General features: G+C 39.9%; 4 protein-coding genes across 8 annotated transcripts in view; 2 read left to right on the top strand and 2 right to left on the bottom strand.

Moving 5' to 3' along the window:
- Nucleotides 1–615: 615 nt before the first annotated feature.
- LOC140363266 (DDB1- and CUL4-associated factor 1-like) lies at nt 616–11,594 on the bottom strand. The gene is made up of 25 exons (XM_072449738.1): nt 11,385–11,594; nt 10,747–10,870; nt 10,589–10,665; nt 10,428–10,501; nt 10,044–10,157; nt 9,840–9,977; nt 9,085–9,666; nt 8,770–8,871; nt 8,528–8,686; nt 8,219–8,398; nt 7,931–8,140; nt 7,497–7,666; nt 7,296–7,420; nt 6,963–7,198; nt 5,288–6,369; nt 4,352–4,550; nt 4,187–4,269; nt 3,871–3,955; nt 3,516–3,749; nt 3,297–3,390; nt 2,715–2,819; nt 2,556–2,629; nt 2,385–2,477; nt 2,037–2,295; nt 616–1,561 (listed from the first exon to the last, which is right to left on the bottom strand). The coding sequence occupies exons 2-25, from the start codon at nt 10,860–10,862 to the stop codon at nt 1,506–1,508; spliced, it is 4,647 nt and encodes a 1,548-aa protein (XP_072305839.1). The 5' UTR covers nt 10,863–10,870; nt 11,385–11,594; the 3' UTR covers nt 616–1,505.
- A 33-nt stretch (nt 11,595–11,627) lies between these two features.
- Nucleotides 11,628–14,946, bottom strand: ssuh2rs1 (ssu-2 homolog, related sequence 1). 2 transcript variants are annotated; one of them, XM_072449739.1, is made up of 12 exons: nt 14,820–14,946; nt 14,235–14,339; nt 13,893–13,968; nt 13,647–13,776; nt 13,353–13,413; nt 13,157–13,278; nt 13,010–13,072; nt 12,850–12,932; nt 12,678–12,770; nt 12,484–12,589; nt 12,159–12,266; nt 11,628–12,067 (listed from the first exon to the last, which is right to left on the bottom strand). In XM_072449739.1, the coding sequence occupies exons 1-12, from the start codon at nt 14,929–14,931 to the stop codon at nt 11,927–11,929; spliced, it is 1,200 nt and encodes a 399-aa protein (XP_072305840.1). In that variant the 5' UTR covers nt 14,932–14,946; the 3' UTR covers nt 11,628–11,926. The 2 variants fall into 2 exon arrangements, with proteins under 2 accessions (XP_072305840.1, XP_072305841.1); XM_072449740.1 differs by lacking the exon at nt 14,820–14,946 and adding an exon at nt 14,552–14,690.
- Nucleotides 14,947–15,418: 472 nt separating this feature from the next.
- rpl32 (ribosomal protein L32) lies at nt 15,419–17,845 on the top strand. The gene is made up of 4 exons (XM_072449737.1): nt 15,419–15,499; nt 16,192–16,292; nt 16,373–16,554; nt 17,682–17,845. The coding sequence occupies exons 2-4, from the start codon at nt 16,197–16,199 to the stop codon at nt 17,809–17,811; spliced, it is 408 nt and encodes a 135-aa protein (XP_072305838.1). The 5' UTR covers nt 15,419–15,499; nt 16,192–16,196; the 3' UTR covers nt 17,812–17,845.
- A 460-nt stretch (nt 17,846–18,305) lies between these two features.
- Nucleotides 18,306–18,972, top strand: part of grip2a (glutamate receptor interacting protein 2a) — a 30,548-nt gene continuing 29,881 nt past the window's right edge. For 2 of the 4 annotated variants that reach the window (XM_072449730.1, XM_072449733.1), the window contains exon 1: nt 18,306–18,467. In XM_072449730.1, the coding sequence (XP_072305831.1) occupies nt 18,377–18,467 (91 nt within the window). In that variant the 5' untranslated portion in view covers nt 18,306–18,376. The remainder of the gene's footprint in view (nt 18,468–18,972) is intronic. The other 2 variants (XM_072449729.1, XM_072449734.1) reach the window with 1 other exon arrangement.

The following is an 18,972-nucleotide window of genomic DNA, read 5'->3' as shown; positions in this document are numbered from 1 at the left end:
TGTTATGTAATAGGCTAAACAGCAATTTGGTGAACAGTGTTTAGTGCATTTGATGTAGTGTGGGAGGGAGGGCAGCATTCAGCAGGGTAGTTTCTCTCCATCATAGCAGCACTGTGACTGACTCCCATCTGTCTATTACTTCAAGTGGAACATTGTGGGCGGATTTCCAAGCACATACATAAAGATAGAGGGGTATAAATGTCAATATGGACCTGATGCACGAAAGACGACCTAAGAACAAGTGTTATGTCATACAAAACGGTTAGTGTTAAGATGATGCTTGTAAGCAACAGCTGATAAAAATTGAGCAGTGCCGACTACATTTTGACGTTGCTCGTCTGCTGCAGTAGGGAAGGAATGAGACAGAGCTGCGATCAGTTTGAACACTCTCAATGCCAACAGACAATAGGAGGCAGCAGAGGAGGTGATAAGAACCAAGTCTAGCATCAATCAGCTGCTCAGAAAAACTACAATCCTTCACTATTTTCTGTGTTTTGATCAGCGTAAAAACATGTAGATGACGAAGGCTAGAGTGAATCTCGCAAACTGTTGCCATTTTGCATTTAAAAAAAGGTTATAAAGCCCTGACCACCTGATGTCAAGAAAAAGAAAACATGTGAATTGAAAGTTTATTTATAGTAAAAAATACTTTTGATACATACAAGCTGTACAATAAGTGAAATATTTTTTATCAAATAAATGTTAAGAGAAAAATAAACAAAATTAATGTTTTGGCATCTTATATGTTTTTCTTCCTATTAGGGAAACTGAAAATTATTTTATGTTTTTGTCTCAAATCTTTTTTTCAGAGAACAAGATTCCAGTCAGATAAATCAATTGGGTATTGTTGAGTGCAAATATACCTTTTGTATGACATTTTAAGTGGATACCTTGTATAGGAGCTCTATGGTGCTTTTAGTCAGTGATATTGTTTAAATATAGGGAGTTTCTACAGAGCCGCGGCGCGCGGCCGAAACTGCTGGGTTATTTGACCGCGCCGCGGCTCTGCAGCCACGGCCTTAGATATACAATCAGTGAGAGATTTTGGTTCCTCAGGGAATTCAAATTGACCAGGACCAGTTGTGTACACTGTTGAAAAAAGAAAACATGTCGATGGCATTGCTATTACTAGCTTTTCATTAGCAATTTCTATGACACAGAAACTTAAGATTTCTGTGTCACATTAGCTGCCTCTTTCAATAGTAATATTTGGTAATTACACAAGGTTCACTTGTAAGAAAGAACCATATCAATTGCCATAAAAACAGCTCCACAACCATGCAGTCTCTTTTTACATTTGTAGATGTTGAATGAAAAAGGCGCAAGTATTCAAAATATAAAACATTCTCTTGGTGCATCACTTGTTACGTCACTCTTCTGAAGTCTTATCTAAAAAAAAAAAAACAATAGTATGTACAATCAAGTCTGACCCACATTGTCTTGTCTTAAGTTTTTGTGTTCACATGTGCCTTCTGGAAAAGCCCAGGGCCCGTATTGAATGATTCTCACTCATTCAGGGAAAGCATGATGTCGTCCTCAAGGTCAGAGTTGTCTGAGCTGTCTGTGAAAAGAAGGACACACAAAATTCACCACCTTGAAGTAAGACGAGATTACAGAGATCTGTAGAAGTACAAGTATGTGCTTCTAAGTTCATATTTTAGATCAAGACAGAAAAACATGTCAACAGTGACAAACCTACTACTTTGATTGGCTGTCCTATAACAAGAATTATTATAGGGGCACATCCTGTGTATGAACAGTGTTGAAACCAAGCGCATTTGTTCAGAATGCTTGAATGGAACAAAGAAACGAACTGGAACACGGGGTCATATCCTGACCATCTCAAATATGCTCAATGGGTCACATGTCTGGTGAGAGTGCTGGATAATTTAATACATGCATCCATTTCCGTGTAGCTTCTTAAAATCTCCAATTCTAATGGAGTGTGACACAATCCTGAGCTACAAATATGTTGCATATATTAAAATACTAGTAGTGACCAAAATATGATATATTCGGTTACTACTAGTTCTCACCATTGTCTCCATCCAAATCCACATCGTTGTCAGAGTCGTCATCATCATTGTCATCTTCATCGTCGTCGTCACCGACATCATCTGCATCTTCATCAAGGAGCGGCTCAGCGTCGTCGTCTGATGGAGAGAACTCCTCAGCACCGTCCTCATCCTCTGCACCATCGTTGTCGTTCTCCTCCAGCTCCGCCATCAGAGGGTCTGTGTCCCCATCATCGTCAGAGTCTTCGTCATCGTCGTCCTCTTCCTGATCCTCGTCCTCCTGATATAAGCATCAAACAAAGTAAATGCAACACAGAAGCGTGGCACGATGTCAAAAATGATATCAGCAAGATTAATTTTAAAAAGCACCTGATCCTCCTCATCCTCTTCTTCCTCTGCCAGTCTTTGGCGTCCAACTTCATAGAGCCTGCAGACAGTGTCCGTGTTGACTGAATCTTGATTCTTCGGGGGGGAATAGATCATACATTAATAACATTTTCTGTATTGATTCCATAATACAATTTGGTTGCGAGTTATTACCTCAATCACAGCAAGATAGCAATCTTTTGTATCAGTGCAAAGGTCAAAAATATTCCTCTTGACATCAATTGTTGCTAGAAGAAAGTTGTATGCATTATTACTCCTCATCTACTAAAAATCTAAGATACCATTAATAAACGTGTAAAAGACAAACAATACCTATGGGTTTGTAGTCTGTAGCATTGAAGGTTCTGAATGACGAGCCAAATGGTGACTTCATCTGCATCTCCATCATGTCGTCCTCATCATCCGCCTGCAACATTGCTGTAAAATAAAGAGTGAAGGAGAGAAAGTTGAATAGCTCGTGGCCTCAGAGCAAGTTCAAGTGGTCCTCGGCTCTCCCTGTGAATGTGTGAGAAACCAGCTGGCTCCTCTCTGGCCAGGCCAAATCTGAGCCTCAGCCATATGTCTCTTCTTGGCAATGTGGGAACGAGTTGGAGTTGAGTCACCATTTGTTCCAAGTCCGCATTAGACTAGAGCATATATGAAGAGTGGTACTGGCTGGTCTCAGCAACAGCCACAAGTCTGAAGACACGGTGCAGAAGTGTGCATTCAAGTCCAAGTCCTAAGCCTGAACCTCAAATCTGGTCACCACTCACTGCCCGTCAGAAATTCAAAAAAGTCAGACTCGGATCACGAGTCATATGAAGGAAAACAGAGATTCAAGACTCAAGGCTCTTCACACGTGTTTTGTTTTAAAGTATTTAGTGTTTAAGTGGTTTCAGCAGTTTCTTTACTCACCTCCATAGATGACAGTGCCGTTATTGTTGAAGACTATTCTGCATTGGTCCAGGGCAGGGACGGTGTGCAGGAGGTGGAACGTTCTAAGGTCCCACTATAACACTAGATAAGGTTAATATCAAAAATCAATCGGAATGATTAGATTTCCATAACACTTTTCTAGACGAATAAAAACATTTCACACTCAGTGATGGTGAGCCCAGATGAAGATAAGGATACAATCTCCGTGTTGATGATGACTTCCAGTCCGTTGGGGTGAAACACTCCGCTGATGTTCATGTTAAACTTGTCAAACTTGTGAATGGCCCGTGCCGATCGGACATCCCATAGCACACCGTCGTTCAGCACCAGGTCGTCTGTGGGGTTAAAAGTCGCACAGTTCCTCTTGTAGTTGTTTGCCAGATCAGGATTATTGAGGGTCAGAGTGACTTGCCCCGTCTGGATATCATATATCTACAAAATAAATAAATTCAGATTCAGTCATAAATTGATAGTTGTTTTGTTTGGATTGGATCAGGTTTTGTAAAGTATTTGTAACACAATACAAAATAATTATAATTTCTTTGGTACTTACTCTTGCTATGTGTTCTTTTGTGCCGATGACCCGGTCTTGTGAAAGCTTACTGAACTCTACATAATGATCTCCTGGAAACGAATGCCTAAAGAAAGAAACGGGTGAGCATTTAATAACTTGCTGCCACCATATGAATAAAAGGTTTTAAACCCTATAATTTCTTCAACACTATGAATAAATATGTAGGGCTGCTATTGTTTGCTTAATCTGCACAGATAAATTAAGCCAAGTGAAGGAAAGACTGCAGCACTGTGTTTTTTGTGTAAAGTTATATTCAAATAAAGTGCATTAGTATTGCTTTTGAGAAAACTCTTACTTCATGATGAACACAGATTTCATCCCCCACAGTGCAGACAGTGGGTAACTCCAAGAGGCAGATGTTAAAAGCAGTGAGCCATCCTGAAAGCATTAAATTGTGAGTTTGACTTATCTCTGAAGTTCCCCCCCCCCCAACAACCTCTACATAAATGGCAATACTGACCCGAGAGGGCTCGAGGTGTGTGATAGCTGAACTGTGGCAGCTGTAGCTAGCCTCCTCCTGCCCTGTGAACACGTTGTACAGTTTGAGGTGTCCAGTGCACGTCCCAAGCATCAGGAACCGCTCTCGAGCGGAAAAGGCACAGCACATGAAGCCACTCTCGTCCTCGTCTGCTTCTCTGAATACCGAAATTGGACGAAATCTAAAGAAAATAATAAATAAAATACAATAGGGAAAAAAGCCTACTCAATTATGTCCAGTAACTTGTTTCAAAATAGACTCAAAATAGTTTGAATACACAAGAGGTGAAAAAGGTTGACTACGTAACTTTCTGGTGGAAAGCCTGCTTGTCTCCTTGTCTTGATTTATTGAAATGTTACACAGAAAGGCATTAAACTCATCTACCTCCATGGAGACAAGCAGGTGACACCACCATGGAAACGATCAGACCTAATCTGTGGAGCGGCGAGCTCACTCACAGTATGGAAGATGCATGTTTTCAAAGTATTATTGGCAATAAAAACACCTGTAATTGAATAAATGTGATTCAGACACAAGACCGTTCCACTTTATCAATGCCCGATATCATATGATCTACAGTGGGGCAGCAGAAGCACTCACATATACTTCCATCATGTTTATAGACAAGACGGTTCACCTAATAAGAATGTGGTGTGTCAGAGGGTCCAAAGGTGCAGATCAGTAGACTCACTTCCTCAGTCTACCCCAGGGCAGCTGTGGCTATAACAGTAGCTTGCGGAGTGTGGAGTAAATTAATAATGCATGAAATTGTAACGCAACTTTGTATCAGATATTTGATATTTAATAACTCTGGAAAAGTGCTATATTGCCATGATTATAAAAGGAAGTATGGGTACAAGTCCATATAACTGTTGGATGCTTTGGTTATTCTGCCAGTAGAAAGAAAAGACCACAAACCTGCCAAAAATTAGATGTCTGTCAAAACATCCTCCATCAACCCCTCCGTATTTGGGATAGGTTACTCTCCTCGTGTGCCGAGATGTGAAGTTAATAGGTGCTTGACGCCTCTGTTTGGGCTCGGGACACTGATGGGGGGTAAAGAGCGAAAAGGGTGGGCAGGTGGCAACAGGGTTTTTACATCGTGCATGTTGTTCTCTCAAATACTCAGTAATTATACTGTCCAAAGCAGGTGGGGAGGGCAAATGTCGATCAAACTGCTTTTTCATTGCTGGACTTTGACTGAAGGCGCCATGGTCTGATTTTTGCCTGAGTACACGAGGTTTCCTGCAGCTCATAGTACTACAGCTCATTGTTTGTCGTTCACGGGAGAAACAAATCCGACCAATGACTGGAGAGCCATTACTGCATTGATGAGCTGTTGTTTGAGGGACGCTGACAGCAGCAGGTGTGGCTTGGGTTACTGTACAGGGCCGAGGTTGGGAATGACTTGATCCAGGCGTGGATGGGTGTGCGGGGTGGGTTACTAGTCTTGACGCGACACCGTTAGCTAACCGCGGGGTCCGGGGCAGTGTGGTGACAAGTGAGGAGGTGGAGGGAGCAACTGGGACGGGCGGGAAAGCAGAGGCTGAATGTGAGGAATGAGACAGGCAAACCATTGGGAGTTCTGCCTCTTTAGTCAGTGTAGCAGCTGTGTCACCAAGACCTTTGGCCACAAGATGGTTCCGAATGAGCAACAGGAGCTCCTTCTCTGGAAACGAGATCCTGGACTGAGCCACAACACTGGCCCGTTGCAGCCACGCCAGGGAGACGTCTGTACCAATGAGAAGAGGTTTCCCAGAAATCCTCTCTATAAGCTCTGCGGCGTATTTACAGAACTTTACATGTTCACTGCGTTTGTCCTGAAGAACAGGTTCCTTCATCAGCTGCTGGATGTGTCCGCTGCTGAACAGAGGTAATTTGCTGATGATCTGCCTGACCGTAGTGGAGCGAGACAGTCCCACCAGAGCCTTACAGGCCAAGGCACGTATCTGGTCAGCATCCGTTATGGGCATCTTCACCATCAACAGAGACAATAATACCTGAAAAATGGCAAGAAAATGAGATAAGAGAAGATGAGTTACATTACATTTATATTATGTTTTTATTATTAATGATTCAAGTTAAGATAAGATATTCCTTTATTGTCCACACATGGGGAAATTTCATTGTTGCAACGCAGGTAGATACAGAGGAAAAGGACAGATAACTTATAGGAAGTTTAAAAAACACTCTTAATAGAAGAACTCTTATAAACAAAACTCTTATAAACAAAAACTCCTATAGACAAAAACCTCTCATTTCTTAATAAGGAATGGAGGGGAAAAATAAAGACAAAGTTATTGGACATTTATTATTATTATTATATAACAATATAGTTATTGGACTTGTTTATGTTTTTTATTATTATTTGTGAACATGGTAAAATACTTTGAGAGCAGGTGCCAACAGGGTTTTTACATCGTCCATGTTGTTCTCTCAAATACTCAGTAATTATACTGTCCAAAGCAGGTGGGGAGGGCAAATGTCGATCAAACTGCTTTTTCATTGCTGGACTTTGACTGAAATGCATTAATACCAAAACCAAGTGCAATAACTACACCACATTCTTCTTTACGTAATCAAATGAGCATACCTTGATGCCATTGTTCGACTGCACCACGTTCCACATCTTGGTGAGCACACTCTCGCTGGCTCTGCTCTGCTGTGGCATGCGGCGCCGAGGAGTCCCTGCTATAAACTTTCCGATACTGGACACACGCTTATCTGGAGCACATACACAGTTTATGATGACCTGCAAAGCAGACTTCTGGATCTCAGCATCATTGACAAAAATCTCTCCTTCTGCCACGTCTAGGACAATACTCATTCCTAAAAAAAAAAAAAAAAAAAGATTCTTAAGTTTTCCTTTTTCACAGACTCCAACAAAATATTACAATAGCTAGTAATGTTCCATTTCTGTATGTACCAATAGTGGAAACAGTGGACCCTCCCTCATCCAGCACAGCAACAGGTTCAGACAACAGCAGCTGAGTCTTTGCTACGACTGTGAGGATACTCAGAATGTCAAGTGCATAACGAACTGTGTCACTCCTATAAAGACAATACAATTTTTTAACTTTGCAGTCCAGACATGGTGAGTAAACACTGACCTTGCTGCACCTCATACCTGCCATAGTAAGTTCTCCAATCACAGGCAATAGTGATGAGCTGCAAGAGGAGCTGTACACAGGACAACTTGTGAAAGACCTCTGCTGGTTCCCAGTACAGTCTGAGAGGGCCATACTCTGTTAGAAACTCCATCATCTCAACCACCTGCTCACGGCTGTAGCTGACAGCCTGAAAAACACCATATATACTTATTTGTTAATAAAAGGGTTGAAAATTAGTAAACCAAGGGGTATAGCAAATAATATACTGTATTGTTGTCATTTCTATGCAGCGCTTCTCAAACTAGTTGTCCTCTGTGCGGGTTTGTTTGTTAATTTCAGGTAACAACAAAACCCACTTTGAATCAAATGGATGTATTATGATGAGTAAGTGGCAACCAAGTTTGAGAATCACCGCTCAAATGCCATATTTTATGAAGCCAGCCCCTTGTACCTTATAATATGGTGGAGAGTGAATGGGGGCACCTCCCTCTGTGCGCTGCAATGATTGCTTCACCTGTTCGACTTTGATGGCCAGATGGGCCTCAAAGTACCTGCGCAGAGCCATGCAAGTGTGCTTGGCTGTCTGCCTGCTGGAGAAAATCTGATCATCACTCAGCAGAGCTCCCTGGTCCTCGTGATTCAAGATCTCCAATGTGCTGATCTGCAAACAGGTGATTCACGCTAATAGAAAATACTGTGATTTGTTATTTTTATGTACAATGGCACATTTTTTTCCTACCAAGTTTACAAGGCGGCGGAGTCCATCCTGCTTGTCAAACAAATCAAGGACAGCGCGGAAAGAAAAGGATATGGAGAAAAACATGGTAGCATGACAGCAACCAGAAGCGTGCGAGCACTCGAGCAGCCACAGAGTGTAGCCGACCATATCAGACAGGACTGAGTTGGGCAACATGCACACCTTAAGATAGAGCAAAATACAAATTGAGCTTTAGAAAAAGTAAAAAATAAAATATATACTATATCATAAAAGTATCAATTATGCAGGCTTTCAGAACAATATGACAGTTGTTTTGTTTTTTTAACATACCCTTTCCATTGCATCTTGATTATAAGCAAGATAGTAGAGACATAAAGACACTCCAGTTGCAGCCATTGACGGTCTGGGAATTTCCAGCAACTTCTGAACTCCGCCATGTGCCACAAACTCGGCAGCAAATTTCTTGTGAAGTAGCAATGATGCGAGATACTGTGGATATAGAATATACAGTGATGTAAAAAGGCAAAGTTTTTTTTAGTTGTATTATTATTGGTAGATGTAAAAGTGTTAACCTTAAGGGCTTCAAAGGTTAGTTGTACATCATTAGTCAGTTTCAGATCCATGTAATGCATGAGAAGTTCCCGGGCCCCCATCTGCATGAACACTGCTAGCAGCTGCAAAATAAAGGACCAGCTTTCAGCATTGGTCTACTTACTTACTATATAACTTTAACAACACTATATTGTACCATACAAAGCATATTTAAACAATGTAAGCTCAATTGAGTCAAAAATGTGTTGAACACATTTGATAAACACTGACATCTACTGGTCAATGAAAGCATGACCTAGTAGCTTAAATGTCATATTAAACTATATATAAAATACCTCTTGATATTCTCCCAAAGGTGTTAAATACAGAAGAATTAATCTTTGCTCAATCTCTGGGGTCAAAGGGTAAAGATGATAGTTGTTGCCAATGACCCAGGGGCTCATCTCAGACCAACTGCTGTTTGATAGCTCATTGAAGGATCTCTCTGGATCTGGTAAAGAGAAATTCAGCTTCTGCTTCGACAACCTGCAAATATCCCTTTCTCCTTTTCTCTTTAGATAGATGCTTCCATCAGACTGTTGAGTCAGTAATTCTGAAGCAGACATGGGTTTCATCACGGTTTTAAATGCAGAGCTTGGGCGGCTGCTGGTCCTGTGAGGAGGAGAGCTAATACGAAAAGACAGTTCATTTTCTTGCTCAGTGGAGGAAAATGTCTTTTCACCATCTTGGCCTGGGTCTCTCAGCTCCTTTTCAGCTCCATTTCTTCCTGGTGTAAAAGGTTTCTCCTCAAAATTTCCATCAACAGCCTCCTCGTCTAGAGGTAGCAAAACTCTACTCAAGATTCTCCTCGGACTTGGACGTTTGCTCTCAATGGTTTTGTCCTGGAGTTCTCGCAGACGATGCAGCATCAAAGGTACCTGGTGAAATAATCAAAGCTATCAAAACTAAACTGTTCAGATATCCCTCACCCTAGTGAGTGAAGTAAAGTATTGAAAATAAATTTAAAAATAAGAAAATAAACCTATAGATACACATACAATAGTTACTAACTTTGCATGGGTTACAGGTATTTACTACAATCAATACAAACCAAGATAGAGTTCTCCTCCCTGTAGTTGGCAGCAATATCTTGATTCTCCATTGCACCTGCCAACAAACCTGTGGCATAGATTCGCAGGGGCTGCTCTGCCTCTTGAGCCCATTTAAAAAGCTTTTCAACTATCCCTTCCTAGAGAAAACATAGCAAAGTATAGGTGAATAGCATAAAATTAAAACAAATAAAATATCATCCCACCTTTTCTTGAAATACCACTGCAGTTTCTAACCCAGGCATGATGTTTTGAAGTAAGCGACAAGCTGCTGTATTAAGGGAAAATTCCCTGCTGGTCATCACATAACTGTTCACCAACTAAACGGAAAGAAAGTAATAGGAAGTAGGAGTGTGTCATATTGACAGAAACAATATCTCAATATATTTTAATTATCTAAGTAATATTAAATTAAATGTGGCTTGTTTAGGATCGAAGGGATCACAAAATGTAAATGGACCATTTAATGGACCAGAAAAGGGAAGAAATCACTCAATATTTGGAATATTAAACTAGATGTTTTTATTACATTTATTTTTAATGAAGTCCCTAGTATTGTTACGAATGTATTCAAAAGTATTTTTTCTTACTGTATTCATGAAGTCATCATTCTTGAACAAGATTTTCAGTAAGTGTCCTAACACGCATTCTGGGTCGGCTCTCCCTAGTGGCCAAAGAAGAAACGTCAAAAACATCCAATCACATAGGCGCTAATGGTACCATTCAGAGCTACTTGTGTTTAAAGTTTTACCAGGATGTCGATCATCAAATGGGTCTGGGTCTGCTTTGTGGTACTCTTCCGTTTCTTTCTCTACAAGGTCTGATATTCTATAAAGCCAGATAAACAAAAATACTACTTGCAAAAGGGGAACATTTAAAGATCATTTAAATCACACATAAAATACATACTTTGTCAGTATGTTCACAAGTTCTTGAGTGGCACCCTGTTGCTCCTTTTCCCATTGTTCCAGCAATGCAGTCAACTCTGCCTTGGAGTCCACAGTAGCAGAAGATGCTGTGGCCATGGCACAACCTATGAGCATTGCATTGAACAAAGCACAAAGTACAGCATTAACTATGGGAAAGTACTTAAATATATGGTTCAGATAATTGTACACGTCTTTGTGCATATACACTAAAAGAACAACAAAGTCCAGTCCCCAGAGACTCAAACTGTCAAACGGGATATTAACTTATTGGCTTTATAATTGAAAGCATAAAAAAATTGTAATGTATAAATTAGGCTTAAACGGTATTTAGAGTTTCTCACTTATTATACGTACTGCCTGTTCCAATTCAGCTTGCTACACTGTCTGCAGGCAAACAAGGAAGCTAATGTTGTTAGCCAAGCTAGGCAAACGCTTTAAGTATATACGTGTTTTAAATGGACTTTTTAACTTATCCCAAATGCACCGACGTTGGATGACTTGTATAAACATTTAGCCACGATCGACTGTAACAGGAAGTACATTATGTTCTCACAATACGTACTTATATAGACCGTTTCGGCTAGCTAGCTAGCTTGTTACCCGGAATGCTACATTTACCTCGTTGTTCCGCACCTATGCCTCTGTTTGGTTCAAGCTGGTCCTTTCCCTGACCGTGTTTATCACACAGTTCGTCCTCTGTGGGAAATGAGTATGAATAAAAAAACACGCCTCACTTAACTTTATAAAGCGGTAAATTATTGCTTTATGATTGTGGTTTATTATCATAGCGGCGAACACGTTAGTTGCGTCATTGCTTACGCGACAGGCCACTTGATATGACGAAAGAATACGCCACGTTTATTTACAAGACTTTATTCAATAGATACATTGGTTATTTAACATTGTTTTTACAGAAATACATATTAGCATGTGAATTTTGGAGTAATCATGTGCGTGATCATAAAATAATAATTATGCCGATTAACTATTTCTGATGTAAAATAAAAAAATAATGCTACATCAACACGGGTTGAATACCTTACAAAATATAATAGAGTGCATTTTATTGTCAATTCAGAGATATTTTTGTTTCAGTAACGTTCGATTCGTGCATCATCAACAATTCCCAAAGTCAGATGATAAATGAGAATGACAATATATTACATCACAGAGCAGCAACAAGTAGCAGGATAATTATCTGTATGAACTTTAAACTCATTCCCATATACAAAGTATATGTGTGATTTCCCTTTCCATGAGTAAATCACCTTGGTCACAGGAATGAGTTCTATGATCTGCCGCTGTTGACAAGGAAAGTCAAATTGTGAATGTAAATGATGACATATACTCTGCCAGCCTTTTTTTAAATTCAGGTGTAAAATAGGCATTTACCTGCTGAAGGATGCGGGCTGTTTGGGAGAACCTACTCACATGTTCACCCACAAGACGCTGTGCAGCATTCACCACAGACACATCAGGGAACCCCATTAAAGGGTACACCTGTAGTAGGTAATATTTATAGAATAATTATTCATACATCACACACTACAGCAGTTAACAACTATCCTAACAAATTACATTGCAGACACTGGTATAAGCTTACTAAATCTCAGTGTGACGTAAAAAAATAAATAAAATGTATTGGGTTAAATTGTTCATAGTGAGTGATTTCAGTGAAGGGTAGATTAATGTAAGACCAAAACCAAGATAATTTTACCAAGTATTGGGAGTCTCTGAAAAGCTCCTTGCCAGTCACTTTGCTCAAGTTGGAAATCTGGAGTCCACTTGACTGCTCTACAACATAATCATCACAGTTGTTTGTCCTGAATGAAAAATACATACTATTACTATTTTGTTGACATAAAGTACATATTGTGCATAAATGATTCTGGTAATGAATAAAACTGTCACCATTGTATGGAGAGGTTGATGTAAACCAGAAGTTGTTGTTTCCCATGGCATGTTGGACATTGCATTACTCCATTCCCATGACAGTGATGGCAACTATATCGTGCAAAACATATTATTTGACATAGCTGGATCAACAACTAGTAAAAAAAAGAATACATTTCAGTCACTGAACTTGTCCCGTCCTCGTCCATTGCAGGAATGGCATCGACCATTTCCATGGCGATAACCACTTCCATTGCAGACCCAACAAACTTTCTATTTAATAAATACATTTAAAAGAAAATGTCAATGTCAATTAAGATGTCAATTTATATATCATTGAACCCACTCACATTACCACTACCAGCACAATTTTTGCAAGGTTTTTGTCCCATGCCCATGCAAACATGGCATGGCTGCAATAACAAAACAAGAAAAAAAATGTTACCTTTACTCTACAAGTATAATATAATTAGTACAATTATTATTTTTTTAAGTACCTTCACAGATGAGGTGTATGGAACCTTGATGACTTCTTTGGAATCCTGAAAAAAACTTGGGACTTTAGCAGAAATATCCCAAGGTCCTGGTGGTGGTTGAGCATAGGCATCAATTGGCTGCCCTGAATCAATAACAGAAACAGGTTAGCCTTCTAATCTGTATAGATAATTAACACAATTATACTTTTTTTTTTACCGCGATATGGCTCGTGTGCCCACTGTGTAGATCTTGATTCAGTAAACGTTTCCAATTTGTACTATAAAACAAGTACAACATTATTATTTATATATATTTCACATTGGTATAGCTAAGTTATATATACTATGTATTTATAGTGTATATATATTTAATAAATAATCAAGAATTTATGATATATGGACTGTAATTTAGGGAACCTCTATATATTGATTGACTGACTGACTGATTGTTTGATTGGCCCCACACAATGTAAAGTTTTGGGCTTAACAGTAAATCTAGGATCTCTCTTACTCTGTATGTATTGAAGGCCTCCATGTTAGTGATGATCCCATCCTTTACGGGTGCTTTACTGTAGCAGCACTTACTGGATGCATACAGTGTAAAAGCATCACGGGCTGTGTCTTCAGTTATAGATGGTATGCTACTCATTGGAAAAAGCACAATTTTAAAACAAGTGATGTTGGATAATAGCTGTACACAATGTATGGCTCTTTCTCAACAGGTTTTGCAATATCCTGCTTCCAGTGATAATCTTACTTCCAGTGTGGTTGTTCTGGTCCAGGTTGTGGTGGCTGTACAGGACTGACAGGCATTGGAGGTGGCAGATATCCCCCTTTAGCAAATAAAATATATTTATTGTATTGATTGCATCCCAGTAATGCATGTACTATGCACACATACAGTAGATATTTAGTCTACTGCCATTCTGTGCCAACTGCCAAGCTATTTCCAGAGTTCTGTGCATTTACAAAAATCGACTTGCCCTGACCAACATTTGCAAATGTGAGGGCGTGGCTCATACATTACAAACATGATCTCACTGTTTCTGAAAATCGCAGTTACAATCAGAATTTTTTTGAGGGACTGGGAACACTGTACCTCCACCTCCAGCTAAGGTCCCCTCATAGCCAGGCATATTGTCAAACATGCTGGACGGAGGAGCGCTGGGACTTGTAGAGTCCGGGGCAGGCGGGGCAAACATTGCTGAAAGAAACCAGAAAAACCAGTTCAATTATGACAAAGTTCATAAACTAGAACCTCTTCAAAAGGTTTTGGAGGAAAACGCAACACCGTAAATATGGCAACAACAACAACAAACGGACGCGACTCTAACGTATTATTATTCTTATGTAGCTTTTTACATTTCACACACAGCAATTTCTTATCTTAAACCTGTAGGGTTTATGTGAGCCTACCGTATTACTTCTTTGATCCGTTCACCCAATAAAGGTTGTAAACGCAGAATACAATTTAAAAAAGTAAGAAATAAACATCCATGTTGTTGCGAGAGGCCGACAGGCTTCAGAAGCAGAGGTGTTTGGATTGTGGAGTGGGCTGGCTCATGGCAGGATCCTCGCATAGCTGAGATTCAAGTACGCTACAGACTGACGTCACTGGCCACATCAGGAATTAATATAAAACTTGTTTCTGGCCTGACACACATTAATATTGATTAATTTGTACCTGGTCCCGTGTCCGCTGTCGCCACATAATCAGGGTTAGCAAACCCATAGGATCTGTTGGGACTAATAAACAAAAACGGAAAACAAAACTTAGTTCTACTTCCCCAAAACATGGGTATAACACATTTTAACAACAACGGTTGATCAATCAAACTTCCTCTAATACTCGCCTGAAAAATGGTTTGTTTTCCATTAGGTTTTACCGTGATAAAGCTGCAGTGAGAAAAAAGAACGTTTAGGAAATAAAAAAGGTAAGTTTCACGCGGTATCTCCAGCGCTCACTTTTACCTACTGTACCCGAACAACGAGTCAGGCCACTACCTCTTCTGTCTTGTGACAGGAAAAAGAAAATGAATGTGGATTTACATTAACTACAAATTATATGACGTGCGCACTCGGACTTTAATCTGACCGAGATCGTGGTGGAGATGGGCCTGGCCAAAACAATGTAGGCTAAATAAATAATGTTCTTGTTATAATTGTTGGATTCCTGTGTGATTAAAAGTAAACACTGCAACCATCACCACATTTTAACAATACAAAGTAAACACTTTTTAAAAAGTGCGTGATCTTGCATAGAACTACACTACCCACAAGCCCTTCTGGGTGACGGCTGCACTCCGGAAGTCCTTTTCTTCCCTTCCTCCGTCGTTGAAGTCCTCTTTGGATTTACATCGGCGGGTGAGTGACAGCAATCTGCTACAATCCTCACTTATAACCACACTAAATCGTTATCCGCTGGCTGGAAATAAGCAATGGAAGTTTGGCCTTACTACAAATACCAAAAGTTATCCCCACTTTCACAGGGACGAAACGATTAAGCAAAGAGACGGTGTCACCATTGCTACCGCAGACATAGCCATTATATGCCCGTGCTACCAGTTTATTATTTACCTTAAACGTGGATATACTAAGGAAGGAAGACTGTCTTGAATACATGACCTGCATGTCCCGTGGGGTGTCTCTCAAACCTGTTATTAACCCAGTGAAACCTTGGACTTTTTGAAAAGATAGCGTGGCTAGCTAGCTAAACATAGCCGTGTAGCTAATGCTTCAGGATCACACTGCTTCGCGTGCATCCACTATGCTCTCGCGTTCTCTAAATTGTCATGTAAATTGTAACCAAGTACGGCGATGTACGTATTTGTTCTAAAATGGGAACTACTTGGACAAATGCATTTGCATTAAAACCGAAGAGAACAATGTATTTAAATTGAAAAGGCACAAACGTGGCACTCGTCATTAAAACGGAATACTGCATGATTTAATTTTGAATCCTGTTTGCATTGCATACACCCTGACCGGAATACTAAAGGGTTAGAAGTTCCTGCTTGAATAAAGGTCTATAAATTAACAAATGTGTTTCTTTACAGTCACCATGGCAGCCCTTCGGCCCCTCACCAAACCCAAAATTGTCAAAAAGAGGACGAAGAAGTTTATTCGTCACCAGTCTGACCGTTATGTCAAGATTGCGGTAAGAAATTGAACACTGGGAATGTTGGAACAATTTGATGTATTGCCTGGATAATGACTCTAAATTGCTCTACTTGACAGAAAAACTGGCGCAAGCCCAGAGGTATTGACAACAGGGTGCGCAGGCGGTTCAAGGGGCAGATGTTGATGCCTAACATTGGTTATGGTAGCAACAAGAAGACAAAGTACATGCTGCCAACTGGTTTCAAGAAGTTCCTGGTCCACAACATCAAGGAACTCGAAGTCCTCATGATGAGCAACAAGTAAGGATTTCATCAAGTCTTGTTATAGATGTGGTTGGCCTAATGTCTGGAACAGGTTTGTCAATAGGTCTTAGGCTCCCACCCATGTCAAGCAGAACGATTATTAGGATGATTGTGTAAAGAGTGTTGAAGAGCACTTCTCCATTTTCACATTACATGGATCAGGTACCAGTCTGATCGAGTGATAAGGTGATGTGGTAATATTTATAATAATAATAATCACCACCTCTCAAACCTGTTTGACTTACGTTGCTTGCATTGTCATATTGTGTTTTGAGATGAGACTGGCCCACTGAATGATAAAACTGCTACCAACTCTTGTAAACTCGTCAAATTTTTCACCACAACTTTAAGGCAAAGGGTTAAGCGCTATGTTTAGTGATGATCAAATATCTTAAATTAATTGCTGAGAAACAAATGGATATGTAGGGCCAATTTTTACATTCTTGTAATTGTATTACTTGAATTTACTTCACTGGGAGATCAGTTAAGTCATGGTTTATTTTCTGTCTGCAGCTGGCTGGCCCGAAAATCTGGCTCTGCCGGAGATTTAATGCAGATATGCTGGATATTCAAGTGTGTGTGTATATATATATATATATATATATATATATATATATATATCTCTGTGTTTACAGAATTGCAGTTGAAACTGAGGGATTCTGTTAAACATACTTATTGTCCCCTGAATCGGATCTATAATATAATCTTTGGTTTGAATTAATGGTTTACTTTAATATTCCATTTTGAAGTTGGTGCAAAACTAGGGCTGATGACACTCAAACTATACAGATGTTATAAGGATTAATATTATCTGGGTAGTTTGACGGCCCTAACTGACAAGCTTTGATCTGTTAATGCCCATGTGAAAGCCAAATCTGCAGCAGAAGACTGTTTGCTAGAATATATGAATACAAATCTGAAAAGTTTCACAATTTGAGGGGTTGTGACTTCATCTGAGAGCAGACATTTGCTTTTAGTGGATTATCATTAGGATGCTTTTGAGAACCACCAGAATCCAGACTTTGACTAGCAATTGCAGAAGCTGAAAATCAAGTGTGCTTGGAACAATTTTCCTTGGATTTTTTTTCTTTAATTGCACTAACTTTCACACTTCAACCTTGCAGGACTCACTGCGCAGAGATCGCCCACAACGTTTCCTCCAAAAACAGGAAGCTGATTGTTGAAAGAGCTGCTCAGCTGGCCATCAAGGTCACCAACCCCAATGCCAGACTCAGGAGTGAGGAGAACGAATAAACTGATTATTTACAATAAATACATAAAAATTGAAGTGTAATGTGGTTATGATTGTAGTAGTTTGTGCTTGTTTTGAAGGAGGGGGGAGGTGGATGTTGACAAATGTGTACTGCTTCCAAAGGTAGAAAAGGGGTAGAACTCGGCTGAAGGAAACGATAAACCCAAATGAGTTCTTGGATTAGTGAAGAGCTTTTAGATGGAAGCTTGAAGAGGATGTGGACAAAGGCAAATTTGATTGCGCTAATTTCAAACTCTTAATTTTGCATTAAATGTCCACGCCACAGAGTTGACTTAGATCTGTTCCTGCTGAGAAGGTTTCCATTACATTCTGGCGGCAAACTGTGCCCTTCAGCTGTGAACCCTCTGCCATCTGCCCATGTTCCGATATAAAATTCAGTCCTGTAGTATTGCTCTTTATTTCTGCACTTGGGGACAATGGCATTAGAAGTGGTGGAAAGTCTTCAGTAATAAGATGCTTGTTAATTTGGCGATGAACTGTTCAGCCAGATTAAGATTAGATGAAAGGAAATGCTCTCTTAAACAGTTCTTACCTCACTCTGAAATAATGAAGAAAAGAAGTCTGTCAACTCCACCAAAGAGGATGCTGTCGTTTTCCTTCAGATGTCGGATGGGAATTATAAGGGGAAGAGTCAAAGGTAAGGATCATTTTAAGCCTAAGGTAAGAATTTAAAGCCATTTGTGGCTTCAATCAAACTACAATTTTATGGATAGACTTCATGTTAACCCTGAAATATGCTGACCCCTGTCCTGGATGTACCCCAGCCTAAGGCCCGAAGTCACCCGCAACCCTTAATGGTAACACGGTAGAGCATGATTTAATGGATGTACATTTTCTTTGCAACGTAGCGCGGTCAGTACGTGACAAAATTAAGGCTTGCAATAAAATGTAATTGCCACCAGATGGCGGTGTTGTGAAAACCATATTCCACTATAAAATAACGTTGGCGCCATTGGCGTTGATCACATGTCCAAGATGAAGTTATTTTTGTGTCATGCAACCATGCAACACTCTGATGCCAACCGCCACAAAACACCAGCAACAACAACATCGTTACTTTAAGGGCAAATGAATGGGAGAAAAACGTGCTTAAAGTTTAGACCACTGATAAAAAGTAGGTACAAAATATTGCTTTTTGTTTT

The sequence above is a fragment of the Eucyclogobius newberryi genome, unplaced genomic scaffold, assembly GCF_026437365.1.
Source record: "Eucyclogobius newberryi isolate DKJ021-1_F unplaced genomic scaffold, fEucNew1.0.hap1 SCAF_17, whole genome shotgun sequence".
Classification (NCBI taxonomy): domain Eukaryota; kingdom Metazoa; phylum Chordata; class Actinopteri; order Gobiiformes; family Gobiidae; genus Eucyclogobius; species Eucyclogobius newberryi.
Note: the sequence above shows the minus strand (reverse complement) of the source record. Positions and strands in the feature narration are given on the sequence as shown.

Bases quoted from the DNA above. Each gene is read 5' to 3' on its own strand.
- rpl32 (XM_072449737.1), top strand. From the start codon at position 16,197: ATGGCAGCCCTTCGGCCCCTCACCAAACCCAAAATTGTCAAAAAGAGG. The intron at 16,293-16,372 runs GTAAGAAATTGA...TCTACTTGACAG, and splicing joins ACCGTTATGTCAAGATTGCG to AAAAACTGGCGCAAGCCCAG. The intron at 16,555-17,681 runs GTAAGGATTTCA...TCAACCTTGCAG, and splicing joins GTCCTCATGATGAGCAACAA to GACTCACTGCGCAGAGATCG.
- ssuh2rs1 (XM_072449739.1), bottom strand. From the start codon at position 14,931: ATGTTTTGGGGAAGTAGAACTAAGTTTTGTTTTCCGTTTTTGTTTATT. The intron at 13,414-13,646 runs GTAAGAGAGATC...CTTGTTTTATAG, and splicing joins AGGCCTTCAATACATACAGA to TACAAATTGGAAACGTTTAC. The intron at 12,771-12,849 runs GTTCAGTGACTG...TGCACGATATAG, and splicing joins AATGGACGAGGACGGGACAA to TTGCCATCACTGTCATGGGA.
- LOC140363266 (XM_072449738.1), bottom strand. From the start codon at position 10,862: ATGGCCACAGCATCTTCTGCTACTGTGGACTCCAAGGCAGAGTTGACT. The intron at 9,667-9,839 runs GTTTGTATTGAT...TTATTTCACCAG, and splicing joins GGGAGGAGAACTCTATCTTG to GTACCTTTGATGCTGCATCG. The intron at 8,141-8,218 runs GTAGGAAAAAAA...ACCTGTTTGCAG, and splicing joins TCCGCCGCCTTGTAAACTTG to ATCAGCACATTGGAGATCTT.